General features: G+C 41.7%; 1 protein-coding gene across 3 annotated transcripts in view; it reads left to right on the forward strand.

Moving 5' to 3' along the window:
- Nucleotides 1–18572, forward strand: part of LOC120989283 (stimulated by retinoic acid gene 6 protein-like) — a 173371-nt gene that overhangs the window by 76968 nt on the left and 77831 nt on the right. For all 3 annotated transcript variants that reach the window (XM_040417282.1, XM_040417279.1, XM_040417280.1), the window contains exon 9: nucleotides 10882–10990. In XM_040417282.1, the coding sequence (XP_040273216.1) occupies nucleotides 10882–10990 (109 nt within the window). The remainder of the gene's footprint in view (nucleotides 1–10881; nucleotides 10991–18572) is intronic.

Below are 18572 nucleotides of genomic sequence, written 5' to 3' on the forward strand. Positions count from 1 at the left end.
GCCTGTCGCCACTCGCCGCCACGTCGCGGTTGGGGGGACACTATCAATGATCTGGAAGCGTAATTGAGCAATTGTATGTCTTTGTAAGTGAAAATTGGGAGGAATGGGTAACATCTGGTTTCCTTTCCGTATGGTGGACTTGTGTTTTGAAGACCTGTCCTTCATCCTCATAGAGGTCTCCCCTACATACACTAGACCATAAGGGCACTTCAGGATATATATGATGAATTGGCTGTGTAAGGGATCGCCTCTTATTCGGGGGTCATTCTCACAATGATATAAAAGATATCTTCAGCGTGTGGCGGTGCAGCGTGCGAACCCTCCAAGAATTTACTACCTACATCAATTCCATCTGGCGAGAACTCCAATTCACAATACACTATGACCCACAGAAAATTTCCTTCTTAGACACATGGGTAATTAAGGGGGTGGATGGACTTGTTCATACTGACCTGTATGTCAAAGAAACAGACAGGAATAGTTTACTCACATTCCAAAGCAATCATCCAAACTCCACAAAAAAATCCCTCCCTTATTCCCAATATCAGAGGGTAAAGCGGATAGTCAGTGACACAGAAAACTGTGAGGTCAGACTAAATGAAATGACTGACAAGTTCTTGGCCAGAGGTTATTCCAAAAATTTGCTGATACAACAACGGGGAAAGGTAGATAAGATACAAGTAGAAAAAATTCCAAAGAAACCGGGCATTCCTTTAATCATAAAATACCAGCCTTGGATGAACAAAATCAGGTCTGTCATTTATAAACATTGTAATGTAATAGCCCAGTCTTATTTGCAGGTAGAAGAATTTCAGAGCCCACCGATGGTTTGTTATAAAAGGGCAAGCAACATCAGGGATAAAATAATTAGAGCTGACATTGGGAGTAATAGAGGGTTCTCCAGACCGAGCACGCTCTCCACTCCAAGATCTGGAACCTTTCCTTGTGTAAGTTGCATACATTGTTCCAGCATCATTAAAGGCACACACCTCACTCATCCACACACAGGGGAAAGGATACCCATACGAGGCACATTACATGTAACAGCCAATTCATCATATATATCCTGAAGTGCCCTTGTGGTCTAGTGTATGTAGGGGAGACCTCTATGAGGATGAAGGACAGGTTTTCAAAACACAAGTCCACCATGCGGAAAGGAAACCTGATGTTACCCATTCCTCACCATTTTCACTTACATAGACATACAGTTGCTCAATTACCCTTCCAGATCATTGATAGTGTCCCCCAACCGCGACGTGGCGGCGACAGGCACAAACTTCTGCTTAAAAGAGAGGCTTATTGGATTCGTCTGCAGACACTGGAACCTAGAGGACTAAGGGCTCTTTCACACCTGCGTTATTGTCTTCCGGCATAGAGTTCCGTTGTCGGGGCTCTATGCCGGAAGAATCCTGATCAGGATTATCCTAATGCATTCTGAATGGAGAGTAATCCGTTCAGGATGCATCAGGATGTCTTCAGTTCCGGTACGGAACGTTTGTTGGCCGGAGAAAATACCGCAGCATGCTGCGCTTTTTGCTCCGGCCAAAAATCCGGAACACTTGCCGCAAGGCCGGATCCGGAATTAATGCCCATTGGAAGGCATTGATCCGGATCCGGCCTTAAGCTAAACGTCGTTTCGGCGCATTGCCGGAGCCGACATTTAGCTTTTTCAGAGTGGTTACCATGGCTGCCGGGACGCTAAAGTCCTGACAGCCATGGTAAGTGTAGTGGGGAGCGGGGGAGCAGTGTACTTACCGTCCGTGCGGCTCCCCGGGCGCTCCAGAGTGACGTCAGGGCGCCCCAAGCGCATGGATCACGTGATCCATGTGATCACGTCATCCATGCGCATGGGGCGCTCTGACGTCATTCTGGAGCGCCCCGGGAGCCGCACGGACTGTAAGTATACCTCTCCCCCGCTCCCCGCTCCTACTATGGCAACCAGGACTTTAATAGCGTCCTGGGTGCCATAGTAACACTGAAAGCATTTGGAAGACGGTTCCGTCTTCAAATGCTTTCAGTACACTTGCGTTTTTCCGGATCCGGCAGGCACCTCCGGCAACGGAAGTGCATGCCGGATCCCAACAACGCAAGTGTGAAAGAGGCCTTAACCAGGACTATGCATTAAATAGCTTTTTATAAAAACTTTTTTGATGATGATAATGATCATATACAGTCAGGTCCATAAATATTGGGACATCGATGCAATTGTAACATCTTTGGCTCTATACACCACCACAATGGATTTGAAATTAAACGAACAAGATGTGCTTTAACTGCAGACTGTCAGCTTTAATTTGAGGGTATTTACATCCAAATCAGGTGAACGGTGTAGAAATTACAACAGTTTGCATATGTGCCCCCCACTTGTTAAGGAACCAAAAGTAATGGGACAATTAGCTTCTCAGCTGTTCCATGGCCAGGTGTGTGTTATTCCCTCATTATCCCAATTACAATGAGCAGATAAAAGGTCCAGAGTTCATTTCAAGTGTGCTATTTGCATTTGGAATCTGTTACTGTCAACTCTCAAGATGAGATCCAAAGAGCTGTCACTATCAGTGAAGCAAGCCATCATTAGGCTGAAAAAACACAACAAACCCATCAGAGAGAAAGCAAAAACATTAGGTGTGGCCAAAACAACTGTTTGGAACATTCTTAAAAAGAAGGAACGTACCGGTGAGCTCAGCAACACCAAAAGACCCGGAAGACCATGGAAAACAACTGTGGTAGTTGACCGAAGAATTCTTTCCCTGGTGAAGAAAACACCCTTCACAACAGTTGGCCAGATCAAAAACACTCTCCAGGAGGTAGGTGTATGTGTGTCAAAGTCAACAATCAAGAGAAGACTTCACCAGAGTGAATACAGAGGGTTCACCACAAGATGTAAACCATTGGTGATCCTCAAAAATAGGAAGGCCAGATTAGAGTTTGCCAAACGATATTGTCATCGCAATTCATGCGACTCTCCTTCTTCTTTGTGTGGTGCCAAATCAATTAGAAGTATAAGTATGTGCATGCCATACAGCTTTATAATGAGACCAGACACGCTAGGTGGTTTCATGAAAGCATCTTCTCATCTTCCTTGAGCATGGTAGAAGAGCAGGCGAGAGAGACTTTTATTCACAGTACATTCACTTAAATAGCAGACATGACATCACAAAAGGGGTGTTCCTTAAGAAGAGACTATTGGCTACTTAACCTGATAGGAGTGGTTTCACTGAGTCTATAGGTGTATTTGAAGACTGTAATGTAATCCCCTCTTTCCCCCTCCCTCATTGACCTTCTCATACATATGGTTTGCAGCCATCTAGTGGACAGAAATGTGTACTACAGAATATTCTCATTATATATTCATAAAATCATAAATCCTTCTCTCACAAATCCCTCCTTTTGCGGGAAATAGACCAGAGGTGAACAGGCAAAAGTGAGGTACTCTCCCAACGCCCTAAACAGCGAAGAGCTGGACTTTCCTTATTGCTTCACCAGGTCCCCTCAACTCCCTTTCGGGTTTGCCTTCACCTTGTCCTATTTACCCCGCAACCATCAACAAGGTTTTATTTACTTCAGGATGGAACAATCTTTGTCTTTGACAGGGGCACAGCACATATACATAGTGTGGGAATGGATGTATTATACATTTTCAAAACAATTTTCCTAAAATGTAGAACTATATGACAGCCCATTAAAACCAAATTCTAATAACATTGTAGTCACTGAACCAGTTCCCAAAACATTATTCTGGCCATGATATTAATTTCAGAATTTTTCCCGTCAGTTCATTTGATAAAGTTCATCAGTTTCTTCAGATCCTTGGTGATCCTTCCATCAGTTTCTTCAGATCCTTGGTGATCCTTCCATCAGGGGCAGTGTTGTCCAGGATGTAGATGCAGCCGTTCTTGTAGACCCCTCCTTTTTCTGCTGTCAAGGACCAGTCGGTTCTGTAGAGTCATCACTGGAAAAGAGCTCAGTTGTTCCACCATTCTCTGCACAGCATCACCGATATAATTCACAAATCTCTGTTGATGACAATAGATATGTTAATCCAATAAAAATTATTATTATATATTTTTTTTATTTTTACTAATCATGGGAGTTAATGACTCAAATCCTGCAACTATCTGACTTTTTGCTTTAAATTCATCAGAAACTCTTCTACAGACTCCTATGGCATCTATGTATAAACGTGAGTCAAAAGATGTAGGCAGTGACCTCCTTAGTCGTGACCGGACATTGTTTTCTGATTTGATCCTACTCAGGAGGTGAGAATAGAACAAATGGCATCAGTACCCGATCAGGACTTGATCAGGGTACATTGACCACTTCATTCCACCTGCATCCTGGGTCGGAGTGTCAAATCTCCATACAATCACCAGATATCTGCGTTTTGCTAATTTTGGTTGATAAACCAACTGTCAGAGTAAACGTTAGAGTCACTACTTGTCATCTTCAGCTGAATTATGGAAGAACAATATCCTGGAGGGAAAACACCAAAGGGCTTTCCTGTATAAATCCTGTCTCTAAGGTCCGTTTGTCATTATATTTTAAATTTGGCCAAATATTTAATGCCAATTATAGGTAAGGATGTAGGAGCCACAGAAGCAACTAAACTTTGAGGTTTCTCCCTTACCAACATTCTAAATTTGCCTAGGGGATCTTGGTCACTTACACATGCTCCTAACACATATATCCCCAAATCCTGTTGTATAGGATTTCTAATGGACAGGAACAGAGGATTACATTCATCATGTTTACAACTGTTTGGTGGGGTTCCCTTCAGGATAGTCATTCTTTGGGACAAACCTTCACTGACTCTAGAGATAGTTTCCACTGGATTATATTTTTAACACTTTAGACTAGTGCTCCATTCTTGTTAATTTCCAATATCCACAGTTGGTATGGTCATATTTAAATACAATTACCATAGACTGGGTCAGTCCCCGTCACACAGATGTACTTATCAGACCAAAACCAAGTGTCCTATCTGTCATCTGTCTTACAGTCCACTATACTGCAAAAGTCAACTTAGTTGTTCCTGACTCATCTTGATAATATATCACCGTTGGAATTTGATTTGACTGTGATTTCCCCTTTGTACAATATGGAACAAACAATAAGGCATGAAACAACATTATGGCTCTTATAGTCCTGGCACTTGATTGCAATACGATCAGTTTCTCCTTGCAATTCGACAGCAGTGGCGGCGGTTATCAGGACTTGATGTAGATCTTCAAACCGTAGCTCTAGGACTTTCCACACGTCTCTTGTTTCACCATTATCCAATCTCCTGATTGTGAAGAATAAATTGCTTCTATACAGTCTGGATTCTAGGAAACAACTAAAACTTGGAAATACACATTAGACAATAAGTTGTGCAACAGACAACATAATTTTGGAAAACTACTATGCTGCATCTGGAACTATTGGGGAAATAGACACCTAATCCAGCAGCATTCCCAAAGAGTACTTCATGAGGACTTAGGCCTATCTTCCGGTTAGATGTATATCGGAGGAAGAAAAACCCCAGGGATAGGTACTCTCACCTCAGTCAGTATCTTTTAGCTGTAGCCTTCGCTACAGGCCAAATCTCCGAATATCCTGGAAAGAGATCAATATAGACACAGACATATTCACACTGTTCCACCTTTGTTCTGAATGTAGTCAATCCGCAGTCTCTGAAATGGGTAAGATGACCTTGGCATATGCCTTCCTGGAACTCCCATAGTTCTCCCATCATTATTACAGCATTCACCCAGTGGCAGCATTGTTGAACCCAGGAGTCGTCCACCACAGAACCCAATCACACCTTCTCTCTCTCGATTTGCCCATGTTCTAAATCCATCCTCTTTAGGTAGAGTGCCCTCTGAAGGAAGAGTTTATTACCAACTCTCCAGAGTCCTATTATCACTTCTACCTTTATCCTTTGATGTTTCCTTTCAGCCTCTGTAACCTGTATCTGAAAAAAGGCAAACTTTTTGGAAGTCCACTGGCCTTAAGCCATCCTGTATCACACAGATTTCCACTTAGGGTAGACTTCAGGTAATAATGTAACCTATATCTTCTCAGGCAGTATCAGGGCATCAAACATCTTTCATACACTCAGCATTCATTATTGATGGGCTTAGCCATGGATCCAACAAAATCTCTGCTTCACTAGATTACACCATAATAATGAATGATACCAAAGGCATACCTGGATGTTAGTAGTCTTACCCTCAGCCATCTTACCAACCTCAGCGAGTGTCTTCAGCTCTGTCTCCTGCACTACCATTGCTGGACGGAGTGGTTCTTTCTTGACAACATCAGATTAAGTAGAAACAGCATATCCTGTCCGAAATGATCCATCTTCCAGGAATCTGAAATGATCTACCAGAAACTCAAAAATGTGGTTATTAATTGGATGGAGACATTAAATTTGAATTTTTATATTTTCTACTCCCAGCCTCCCCCCTTCCAGATGCAGCAGAGTGATCGGATCTAATTTTTCACACCCTTAAGACGGTGATTAATTGGTGAGAGGAGTAGGAATTGCATTACTAGATGCTCCTACACATGTGATACTACCCTTAGCCATGAGAGATCATGGAACATGTTTGCTATGAGGCAATGTAATTAGATCCTAAGGATTATATAAATAATAGGGATCCAGTATTTGACTCTGGGTTGTTAATTTCCTATGGGTGTTTCATTTGAAGGGGCTGAACATTTGTCTTCCTCCCACAGGCGAGGAAGTGGGCAAGTACATACAAAGTCTTCCTCCCCCCCTTGTGGGGAGGACTGATTGGCAGCCACCCCCGCCTTAGGTCTTTGTTTGATTTAACTGTAACAATATGACAAAATAGGGACAAAATTAACTTCTCTCAAGCCTAGCCAACACTAGACCTTTCTAGATGATTCTCAAGATCATACACAAAGGCAGCACTTAGGATCTTCTCATGCATAGATAAGGTAATCTCAAAAATCCAAATCCACCCATCTTTTCTGGAGTCTAGTGAAAACTTTCTCCACACTCTCTGTCCTGATGACAATGTGACTGACTGATGATCTAAACACTTCATCACAGACTCACTGATCTTCACTATGCATTAAATCCCCAGCTCTACATTGGACTCAATTTTCCAAATCTCATAAATAATATGAGAAAACTCTCCATATTTTAACTAATTTTCTATAAAGCAGCATAAGTAAGTCCTCTGAATTGGGAATGCTATTCATCATGGCAAAATTGATGATACTACTGGGTATAGTATATGTCATATATCATATAATGATGCAGATATCCCTACACTTTCACTCATACCTGAATAAAGACTTAGAATGGGTGCAATCTAGATTGAGTAGACTGGACACTTCCAACTAGCATCATGGGAATAATTACTGCAGGTACATTTTTAACTGATGGGACATACAATTGGGAAGGGTTATTTTCAGACATCACTGGATATAATCCAGTGTTGGAAACTATGATAGAAACTATGTCCTGTCTTTGAGATCCACAGACAAACAAACATGTTACTTGCACACACACTCATCCCCCATAAGGCCTAAGGAAAGAGTTTTAGGGGGGTGGGGAAAAGATAGAGAGAGCAGAAGGCACAGTGGGTGGTGCTGATTAGCACATTCCAGCACCTGGAGTAGAGGAGTGGCTGACAGAAAAAGCAATAGGTAGTCTTTGATGGACCACAAGACCCAGGATTACTCTTTTTTTTTTTTTTTTTTTCTTTAAGTTACAACACATGTGGTGGGGGGAAGGGAATGCCGCATGGCCAACTCTCTTTGTTCCCTATCACACCCAAATCCTCCATCTTACTATAGCAGTATTGTCCATTCTCCTCAATTACTTTCAACTTTCCATCTACAGTTTTCCACAAACTTTAATTTAATCTATCTCCTACTGCATTTGCAAACTCTAGGGGGAACTTTTACACAAAACTGCATATTTACGGATAATACCGGAAATCGCTGCTACTTAGTATGACAGAATGCTTTCAACTTTTATTTCTAACTGAAACTTTTCCTTTCTTTTCCTCGCATCAACTGAGCCGCTGTTAATATCTCTTTTCACTCTGTCCTGCAACATTAGAATTTCCCATTATTGTAGTTGCACAAAGCTCAAACAATTGCTACTTATCAAACCCGCAAACTTAAGCGTAGTTGCACAAAGATCAAACGGAATCCGATTACTATAAGTAATCGCCACCGAACCCACAAACTTAAGCGCAGTTGCACACAGCTCAAATGATATAATAGTATTGACCCCACAATCTCTCAAAGTGAAGACCCCTCGTCAATTCACCGGGATACAAAATCTTAATAACTTCCAATTGCCTATGGCACTTGGTATTAACCCTTATCTCCAAATTCTCGTCAGAATATTCGGCTGGGAACCAATTCTACGTCACAGGATATCCGGCTCAGCTGTCTAACAATTTCCGTTTAGTTCCAGCATGTTCTACCACACAAAGAAGGAATATTTCAACAGGTTCTTTCTAACAGACAGATCAGCTATAACTTGAACCCTTTTATCGCGATAACACCAATTCAACTCTTGAGAACCCAAAAGCGGAAGTTACAGAGGAGATTTGTAAGAAATAAAGCTTTCTTACCTTGCCGGCATTTGATCTCGTCTGATGGTTCCGTTTAAGTCGCTCTCGTGGCGTTTGAATCGGAAGTTACGCAAGCTATCTGCTCCACGCTCGGCGCCATTTTGTCATCGCAATTCATGCGACTCTCCTTCTTCTTTGTGTGGTGCCAAATCAATTAGAAGTATAAGTATGTGCATGCCATACAGCTTTATAATGAGACCAGACACGCTAGGTGGTTTCATGAAAGCATCTTCTCATCTTCCTTGAGCATGGTAGAAGAGCAGGCGAGAGAGACTTTTATTCACAGTACATTCACTTAAATAGCAGACATGACATCACAAAAGGGGTGTTCCTTAAGAAGAGACTATTGGCTACTTAACCTGATAGGAGTGGTTTCACTGAGTCTATAGGTGTATTTGAAGACTGTAATGTAATCCCCTCTTTCCCCCTCCCTCATTGACCTTCTCATACATATGGTTTGCAGCCATCTAGTGGACAGAAATGTGTACTACAGAATATTCTCATTATATATTCATAAAATCATAAATCCTTCTCTCACAATATCTAATAAAGCCTTCACAGTTCTTGAACAACATCCTATGGACAGATGAGACCAAGTTCAACTCGTACCTGAGTGATGGGAAGAGAAGAGTATGGAGAAGGCAAGGAACTGCTCATTATCCTAAGCATACCACCTCATCAGTGAAGCATGGTGGTGGTAGTGTCATGGCGTGGGCATGTATGGCTGCCAATGGAACTGGTTCTCTTGTATTTATTGATGATATGACTGCTAACAAAAGCAGCAGGATGAATTCTGAAGTGTTTCGGGCAATATTATCTGCTCATATTCAGCCAAATGCTTCAGAACTCATTGGATGGAGCTTCACAGTGCAGATGGACAATGACCCAAAGCATACTGCAAAAGCAACCAAAGAGTTTTTTAAGGGAAAGAAGTGATATGTTATGCAATGGCCAAGTCAATCACCTGACCTGAATCCGATTGAGCATGCATTTCACTTGCCGAAGACGAAACTGAAGGGAAAATGCCCCAAGAACAAGCAGGAACTGAAGACAGTTGCAGTAGAGGCCTGGCAGAGCATCACCAGGGATGAAACCCAGCGTCTGGTGAGGTCTATGCGTTCCAGACTTCAGGCTGTAATTCACTGCAAAGGATTTGCAACCAAGTATTAAAAAGTGTGAAAGTTTGATTTATGATTATTATTATTATGTCCCATTACTTTTGGTCCCTTAACAAGTGGGAGGCACATATGCAAACTGTTGTAATTCCTACACCGTTCACCTGATTTTGATGTAAATACCCTCAAATTAAAGCTGACAGTCTGCAGTTAAAGTACATCTTGTTCGTTTCATTTCAAATCCATTGTGGTGGTGTTTAGAGCCAAAAATGTTAGAATTGTGTCGATGTCCCAATATTTATGGACCTGACTGTAGGTGTCCTGACCTAGCTGTTATAGATGTTGGGTGCAGTGGTTATGTGACGGTATGCACACATGGTGAAAAGGTTACAGGCCAGACAGACCACCAGTAGAGAGGATCTTTTGATTTGCTGACAAGCACATGCAGCTCCTATAGTTTTGTTGTCCACCATCTAAATAGATGTGGCCCCTTCCTTACACCCTCCTGTCTCTAATTGAACCATTTTGTTTGCAATGGTGTCATGGACAAGAGAACTGAACTGCTACAGACTGTAACCATATCATCTTTAGCAATGAATCCAGTTTCTGTTTGGGATCCAACGACAGTTGAGTATGGAGGCCTCGTGAGGAGTGCTTCAATCCTGCCTTTGCTGTGAAGTGACACACCGCCCCAAATGTTTGTTTGATGATCTCGGGAGCCATCACATATGACAGTCAGTCAGCCCTAGAAGTGATACGGGGGACACTAACAGCTCACCAATATATGCACAACATCCTGCTGCCACATATCTGGCCTCTCAAGGCAGAGCTCCCAACTGGCATTTCTTAGCAGGATAATATTCACCCTCACTCCGCAAGGGTTTCAGAGGAATGTCTCTGCCAGATTGCAACACTTCCTTGTCCAGCCAAATTGCCAGATTTATCACCTATTGAGCATTTGGGATCTGTCACTAGTTGATGCTATGATGGTGACAAGATCCCTTTATACAAACTTTATTCATTTATGCATTTATTTATTAAATAATAAATAATTATTAAACTAAATTGTCATAAAAGTTCACTTGCTATGTGGTGTGTGTTTGAAACTTTTTGCTATACAAATTTATTCCAGTGTACTTATTTTAAATTATACTTTTTTTTTCCAGAAAACAGAAAAGCTGGTTTGAAAGGAAGATATATACATGGGACCCTTGTTTTAAATTCCCCAGCAGGATGATTGGCACCACCGTCCTGTCACTGTTCTGCCTGTATATTGTAAGTCACAGAGCAGTGTGTTATGTTCAGAGCTAATAAGGCCCCTTTCACACGGGCGAGTATTCCACGCGGATGCGATGCGTGAGGTGAACGCATTGCACCCGCACTGAATACCGACCCATTCATTTCTATTGGGCTGTTCACATGAGCGGTGATTTTCACGCATCACTTGTGCGTTGCGCGAAAATCGCAGCATGCTCTATATTCTGCGTTTTTCACGCAACGCATGCCCCATAGAAGTGAATGGGGTTGCGTGAAAATCGCAAGCATCCGCAAGCAAGTGCGGATGCGGTGCGATTTTCACGCACGGTTGCTAGGAGACGATCGGGATGGTGACCCGATCATTAATATTTTCCCTTATAACATGGTTATAAGGGAAAATAATAGCATTCTGAATACAGAATGCATAGTAAAACAGCGCTGGAGGGGTTAAAAAAAATAATAATAATTTAACTCACTTTAGTCCACTTGATCGCGTAGCCGGCATCTCCTTCTGTCTCCTTTGCTGAATAGGACCTGTGGTGAGCATTAATTACAGGAACAGGACCTTTGATGACGTCACTCCAGTCATCACATTGTACGTCACATGATCTTTTACCATGGTGATGGATCATGTGATGACCGGAGTGACGCCATCAAAGGTCCTGTTCCTGTAATTAATGCTCACCACAGGTCCTATTCAACAAAGGAGACAGAAGGAGATGCCGGCTACGCGATCAAGTAGACTAAGGTGAGTTAAATTATTTTATTTAGTACTTTAACCCCTCCAGCGCTGTTTTACTATGCATTCTGTATTCAGAATGCTATTATTTTCCCTTATAACCATGTTATAAGGGGAAATAATACAATCTACAGAACACTGATCCCAAGCCTGAACTTCTGTGAAAAAGTTCGGGTTTGGGTACCAAACATGCGTGATTTTTCTCACGCGCGTGCAAAACGCATTACAATGTTTTGCACTCGCGCGGAAAAATCGCGGGTGTTCCCGTAACGCACCCGCACATTTTCCCCGCAACGCCCGTGTGAAAGAGGCCTAATACTGGGCGGAGGGGGCACACTCACCATAACATGGAGTGCAGAAACGGTTTAAACACAATCATACACAAAACCGCAATAAGACTGCACCTCCAATTCTATAAAATACAAAGTGCAATTTTATTGTATAAAAATTGTATACAATAGAAAGTGTGTCTGTGTGGATAAAACCAGGCACAGACAAAAAGCTCACCATAGTCCACAAATAAGGACCAGGCATGTGAAGTCAGGGACGGTACAAAAATCTAATCAAATAACAGAATTATAATGATACAGTAACATTAATGAATATAAGACAACACCTGCAAATGAAATAAGGCCCGAACTACAAGGTGACCATTGTCAAGGAAAGTGCTCCACGCGTATCGCTGGGAATACCCAGCTTCCTTAGGGGTGAGAAACCTGTATGTGTGATTAACCTATAAATACCCTGATCAATAAATGGCAGAATAGCATAGATAGACAAAATATGATCACCTTCGTAAACATGCTGTCTAGGGAGATGTGCGTTCTCTCAGCGTCCCAACGTGCTTGTGCAAGATGGCCACTGCGGCGGAAATAGCATAAGTTAATGGCCGCAGAACAGAAATACCTATTTCATTTATGGAACGCATATGCATTCCATATAAAAAAAAAAGAAAAAAGATGGCTGACAAACGGAAGTACATTCGTTCCAAGCACGGAGCGCACTTGCGTTCCAAATAATAAAATGAAGAAAGCAATAAATAATGAAATAAATACCATGCCTAACAAGTAATAAAAAGATAAGATATATAAGCACCAGCATGAAAGATAATTATTACCCAAGATAGAGAGATTACCAATATGAAAATATTAGAAAACAATCATAATGAGATCCATTATATAAAAAATTAATTAAATATCAATAAATTTTTACGTGAATCACAAAAAAGATTTTTAGAGTACATCTGTATAATAAAAAAACACAACCTGCAGAAAAAGATTAAATCGTTTTTTTCCTTTTACGTAATCCATTATTATAAAGTAATAGAATCATCACATATGAGGTGTATGGTAACATATAAAAAAAAAAATATGTGTTACCAGTGCTAAAACAGATATTACAATATAATATTATATTGTAATATGTTTTTTTTTTGGTTTTTTTTTACCATACACTATGTGATGATTCTATTACAATTTAATCTTTTTATGCAGGTTGTGTTTTTTATTATGCATATGTACTCTAAAAATCTTTTTTGTGATTCACGTAAAAATGTATTGATATTTAATTCATTTTCTATAATTATGTATATCTAGATTAATTATATTTGGTGCTCTTTTATTGTCATTATGCATTTGATTGTGTGGGGCAGTTGTCTTGACAATGCTCACCTTGTAGTTTGGGGCTTATTTTATTTGCAGGTATTGTCTTATCTTCATTGATGTTGCTTAACACCTTAAGGATCCGCGCCGTACTGATACGGCGCTGGTGGACATGACTTAGGGACCATTGCCGTACATGTACAGTGGGCTGATCGGGTGGGTGCAGGAGCTTCGCCTGCCTGATCAGCGGCACGGACCCGGCAATAACTGACAGCCGGGCCCCTGATGCCGGCGTATTAACCCCTTGTATGCCGCGATCAAAGCTGACCGCGGGATGCAGAGGGTTTGCGGAGGGTACGGGTGCCCTCCACATCTCCATCGGGTCCCCGCGCTGCAGTGACGGGGACCCAATGGCAGAGAAGGCAGCCCCATGCCTTCCATAGCCATCCGGGATTGCCTTCTACGGAAACCTGTGAGATCCAGCCCTTAGGCTGGATCTCACAGACATGCTGTCAGCATACAAGCTGACATGCAATGTATTATAATAAAAGCCCCTTTCCCAAAATAAAACACATAATTGTAAAAAAAAAATTGAAAAAAAAGAAAATCAGACATATTGGGTATTGCCGCGTCCGTAACGACCGACTCTATAAAAATATCACATGATCCACCCCTTACCTGAATGTAGAAAAAATAAAATAAAAACTGTGCTAAAACAATAATTTTTATGTCACCTTACATCACAAATAGTGCAACACCAAGCGATCAAAAAGGCATATGCCCCCCCCCCAAAATAGTACCAATCAAACCGACATCTCATCCCGCAAAAAATGAGACCCTACCTAAGACAATCGCCCCCAAAAAATTTAAAAAACTATGGCTCTTAGAATATAGAGACACTAAAACATGATTCATTTTTGTTTCAAAAATGCTTTTATTGTGTAAAACTTAAATAAATAAAAAAAAGTGGACATATAAGGAATCGCCACGTCCTTAATGACCTAGTATATTAAAAATTTCACATGATCTAACCTCAGGTGAACACCTTAAAAAAAAATAAAGAAAAACTGTCAGAAAAGCCATTTTTGGTCACCTTACTTCGCAAAAAGTGTAATACCAAGCGATCAAAAAGTCATACGCACCTCTAAATAGTACCACTAAAACTGTCATCTCATCCCACAAAAAAATTTGACCTGACATAAGACAGTCGCCTAAATAATAAAAAAAACTATGGCTCTCAGAATATGGAGACACTAGAACATGATTCTTTTTTGTTTTAAAAATGCTTTTGTGTAAAACTTAAATAAATAATAAATACATATTAGATATTGCCGTGTCCGTAACAACCTGCTGTATAAAAATATCACATGAACTAACCCCTCAGGTAGATACCGTAATAAAAAATAAACAAAACTGTGTCAAAAAAGCAATTTTTTGTCACCTTACATCACAAAAAGTGTAATACCAATTGATCAAAAAGTCATATGCACCCTAAAATGGTACCAATCAAACTGTCATCTCATCCTGAAAAAAATTAGCCCCTACATAAGACAGTCGCCCATGCTTTCAGAATATGAAGACACCAATTTTTTTATTTTATTTTTTAAAAGCTTTGTTATGTAAAACTGAAACAAACAACCGAATCATATTTGGTATTGTCGCGTCCGTAGCAAACTGCTCTATAAAAATAGCACCTGATCTAACCTGTCAAATCAAAACTGTGCCAAAACAGCTATTTTTTTGTTACCCTGCCTCACAAAAAAGTGTAATATAAAGCAACCAAAAATCATATGTACCCTAAAATAGTACCAACAAAACTGCCACCTTATCCCATAGTTTCCAAAACTGGGTTTTAAAGGCAGAGAAATTAAAATTTGGAAAGTTGAGAAATTTTTAAATAAAAATGAAAAATATTAACTGAAATTTACCACTATCATGAAGTAAAATGTGTCACAAGAAAACAGTCTCAGAATGGCTTGAATAAGTAAAAGTGACACATGTCAAATTTCCCAAATTCGTATCTGTAATAGTTAATTGTTATGTATATAATCGCATAATCAGCGCCTGTATACTTACAACTACAAGCGCTCGGTAGCAGAGAGGAGGGAGGAGGCAGGCTGGGAGGACGGGCGCTGGCAGCGTGAGTCACTACGTCACACGCCTGCGCCGCCCACTTTATGAAAGAAGCAGAAGGCGTGGGCGCATGACGTGGTGACTCACGCTGCCAGTGCCTGTCCTCCCGGCCTGCCTCCTCCCTCCTCTCTGCTACCTACTGAGCGCTTGTAGTTGTAAGTATACAGGCGCTGATTATGCGATTATATCCATAACAATTAACTATTACAGATACGATAATATACAGTGAGCGGGGCCCGTGTAGTAGAATACAGTCAGTGCACGGGCCCCGCTGTCATTATAAAAGCAGATGCGACCCCCACCCCCTGTATTGAGGGTCATTCACTACAGGGACACTGTTATGGAGGAGATCTGTGGATGACACATAGCATAAGATGCTATATATGTGTCATCCACAGATCCCCCCCATAACTGTCATACACAGATCCCCATAACAGTGCCATCCAGAGACCCCAATAAGAGCCACCCAAAGATCCCCCATAAGTGTCACCCACAGATCCCTCATAAGTGTCACCCACAGATTCCCCATAAGTGTCACCCACAGATCCCCCATAAGTGTCACCCACAGATCCCCCATAAATGTCACCCACAGATCCCCCATAAGTGTCACCCACAGATCCCCCATAAGTGTCACCCACACATCCCCCATAAGTGTCACCCACAGATCCCCCATAAGTGTCACCCACAGATCCCCCATAAGTGTCACCCACAGATCCCCCATAAGTGTCACCCACAGATCCCCCATAAGTGTCACCCACAGATCCCCCATAAGTGCCACCCACAGATCCCCCATAAGTGTCACCCACAGATCCCCCATAAGTGTCACCCACAGATCCCCCATAAGTGTCACCCACAGATCCCCCATAAGTGTCACCCACAGATCCCCCATAAGTGTCACCCACAGATCCCCCATAAGTGTCACCCACAGATCCCCCATAAGTGTCACCCACAGATCCCCCATAAGTGTCACCCACAGATCCCCCATAAGTGTCACCCACAGATCCCCCATAAGTGTCACCCACAGATCCCCCATAAGTGTCACCCACAGATCCCCCATAAGTGTCACCCACAGATCCCCCATAAGTGTCACCCACAGATCCCCCATAAGTGTCACCCACAGATCCCCCATAAGTGTCACCCACAGATCCCCCATAAGTGTCACCCACAGATCCCCCATAAGTGTCACCCACAGATCCCCCATAAGTGCCACCCACAGATCCCCCATAAGTGTCACCCACAGATCCCCCATAAGTGTCACCCACAGATCCCCCATAAGTGTCACCCACAGATCCCCCATAAGTGTCACCCACAGATCCCCCATAAGTGTCACCCACAGATCCCCCATAAGTGTCACCCACAGATCCCCCATAAGTGTCACCCACAGATCCCCCATAAGTGTCACCCACAGATCCCCCATAAGTGTCACCCACAGATCCCCCATAAGTGTCACCCACAGATCCCCCATAAGTGTCACCCACAGATCCCCCATAAGTGTCATCCACAGATCCCCCATAACAGTGCGTCACCCACAGATCCCCAATAACAGTGCGCCATCCACAGACCACAATTAGTTAAAAACCCACCAAAAGCACACCTTTTGGTTCAAAATATTTTTTTTCTTATTTTCCTCCTCAAAAACCTAGGTGCGTCTTATGGGCCAGTGCATCTTATAGGACGAAAAATACGGTAGCTTTGACTTAATCCACTGAAATGTCAATTATTTTTTATTTAAATAATCTGGCTATGTAGCTGTGATCGATAAGTATCTTTCAGATTGTCAATGCGATTTTTCTTGCAAATGACTAAATGATCGATTGTCTCTATTTATATAAGACTTGATGGTGCTTACTGCAGGGGCGTCCCTCCCGCAGTACAGCTACTCACCCAAACCAGGAGCTTTTTTTCTTTCTTTCGTACTGTGCTATTGTGGCGCTCAAATGTCTGCGTCCCACGTGGTGGTTTGTGGTTACGTGTTTTCTCTACGAGATAGATGCTGGAGAAAAGACGATGTTATGCTGTTTGTCTTATATAGTTCAGATTTTCTCGAGTGCGCACTTCTTGTTCCTGCAGGATATATATCTTGGTGAGAGTTTGGTTCCTTTAGCCCGCCAGACGCGTTTCGAGGTGACCTCACCTCTTCATCAGTGACTTGTGGTAAGAATTTTTTTTGTCACCTTAGATAGCAAGCGATCAAAAAGTCATATAGCCCCAAAATAGTGCCATTAAAACCGTCCCCTCATCCCGCAAAAAATGAGCCCCTACCTAATACAATCGGCTAGGATAATATAGTCTAAAACCGAAATAATTGTAAAAAAAAGTAGACTTATTAGGTATCGCTGCATCCGTAAGAATCTCCTCTATAAAAAAAAAACATGACCTAACCCCCCATATTAACACAGTCCAAAGAAAAAATTTAAAACGATGCCAAAACAGCTATTTTTGGCACTTTTCCATTTCAACCCGTTTTTTCCGGTAACAAAGCAAGGGTTAACAACCAAACAAAACTTAATATTTATTACCCTGATACTGCAGTTTACAGAAACGCCACATTTGTGGTCGTAAACTGCTGTATCACTAAAAGGCATGGCGCAAAAGGAAAGGACCGACATGGTTTCTGAAAGGCCGATTTTGAGTGCCTTTTTTATTGACACCATGTTTCTTTTGAAGCCCCCCTGATGCACCCCTAGAGTAGAGACTCCCTAAAAGTGACCCCAGTACCACACTTCCATGGAGTACTAAATTTATAATCCCCTTTTCCATTTAGCCACCGACAATCAATAAAAACTATGGTTCTCAGACTTGAGACACCCAAAAAAATTTGTTCAAAAAGTTTGTAAAACTAAAATAATCTTAAAAAAGTATACAAATTTGGTATCGCCGCGTCGGTAATAATCTCCTCTATAAAAAAACCCACATTACCTAAGGCCCCAGATTAACACGGTCCAAAGAAAAAATTTAAAACGATGCCAAAACAGCTATTTTTGGTACTTTTCCATTTCAGTACGTTTTTTCCGGTAACAAAGCAAGGGTTAACAACCAAACAAAACTTAATATTTATTACCCTGATACTGCAGTTTACAGAAACGCCACATTTGTGGTCGTAAACTGCTGTATCACTAAAAGGCAG

Source organism: Bufo bufo, chromosome 2 (genome assembly GCF_905171765.1).
Source record: "Bufo bufo chromosome 2, aBufBuf1.1, whole genome shotgun sequence".
Lineage (NCBI taxonomy): Eukaryota > Metazoa > Chordata > Amphibia > Anura > Bufonidae > Bufo > Bufo bufo.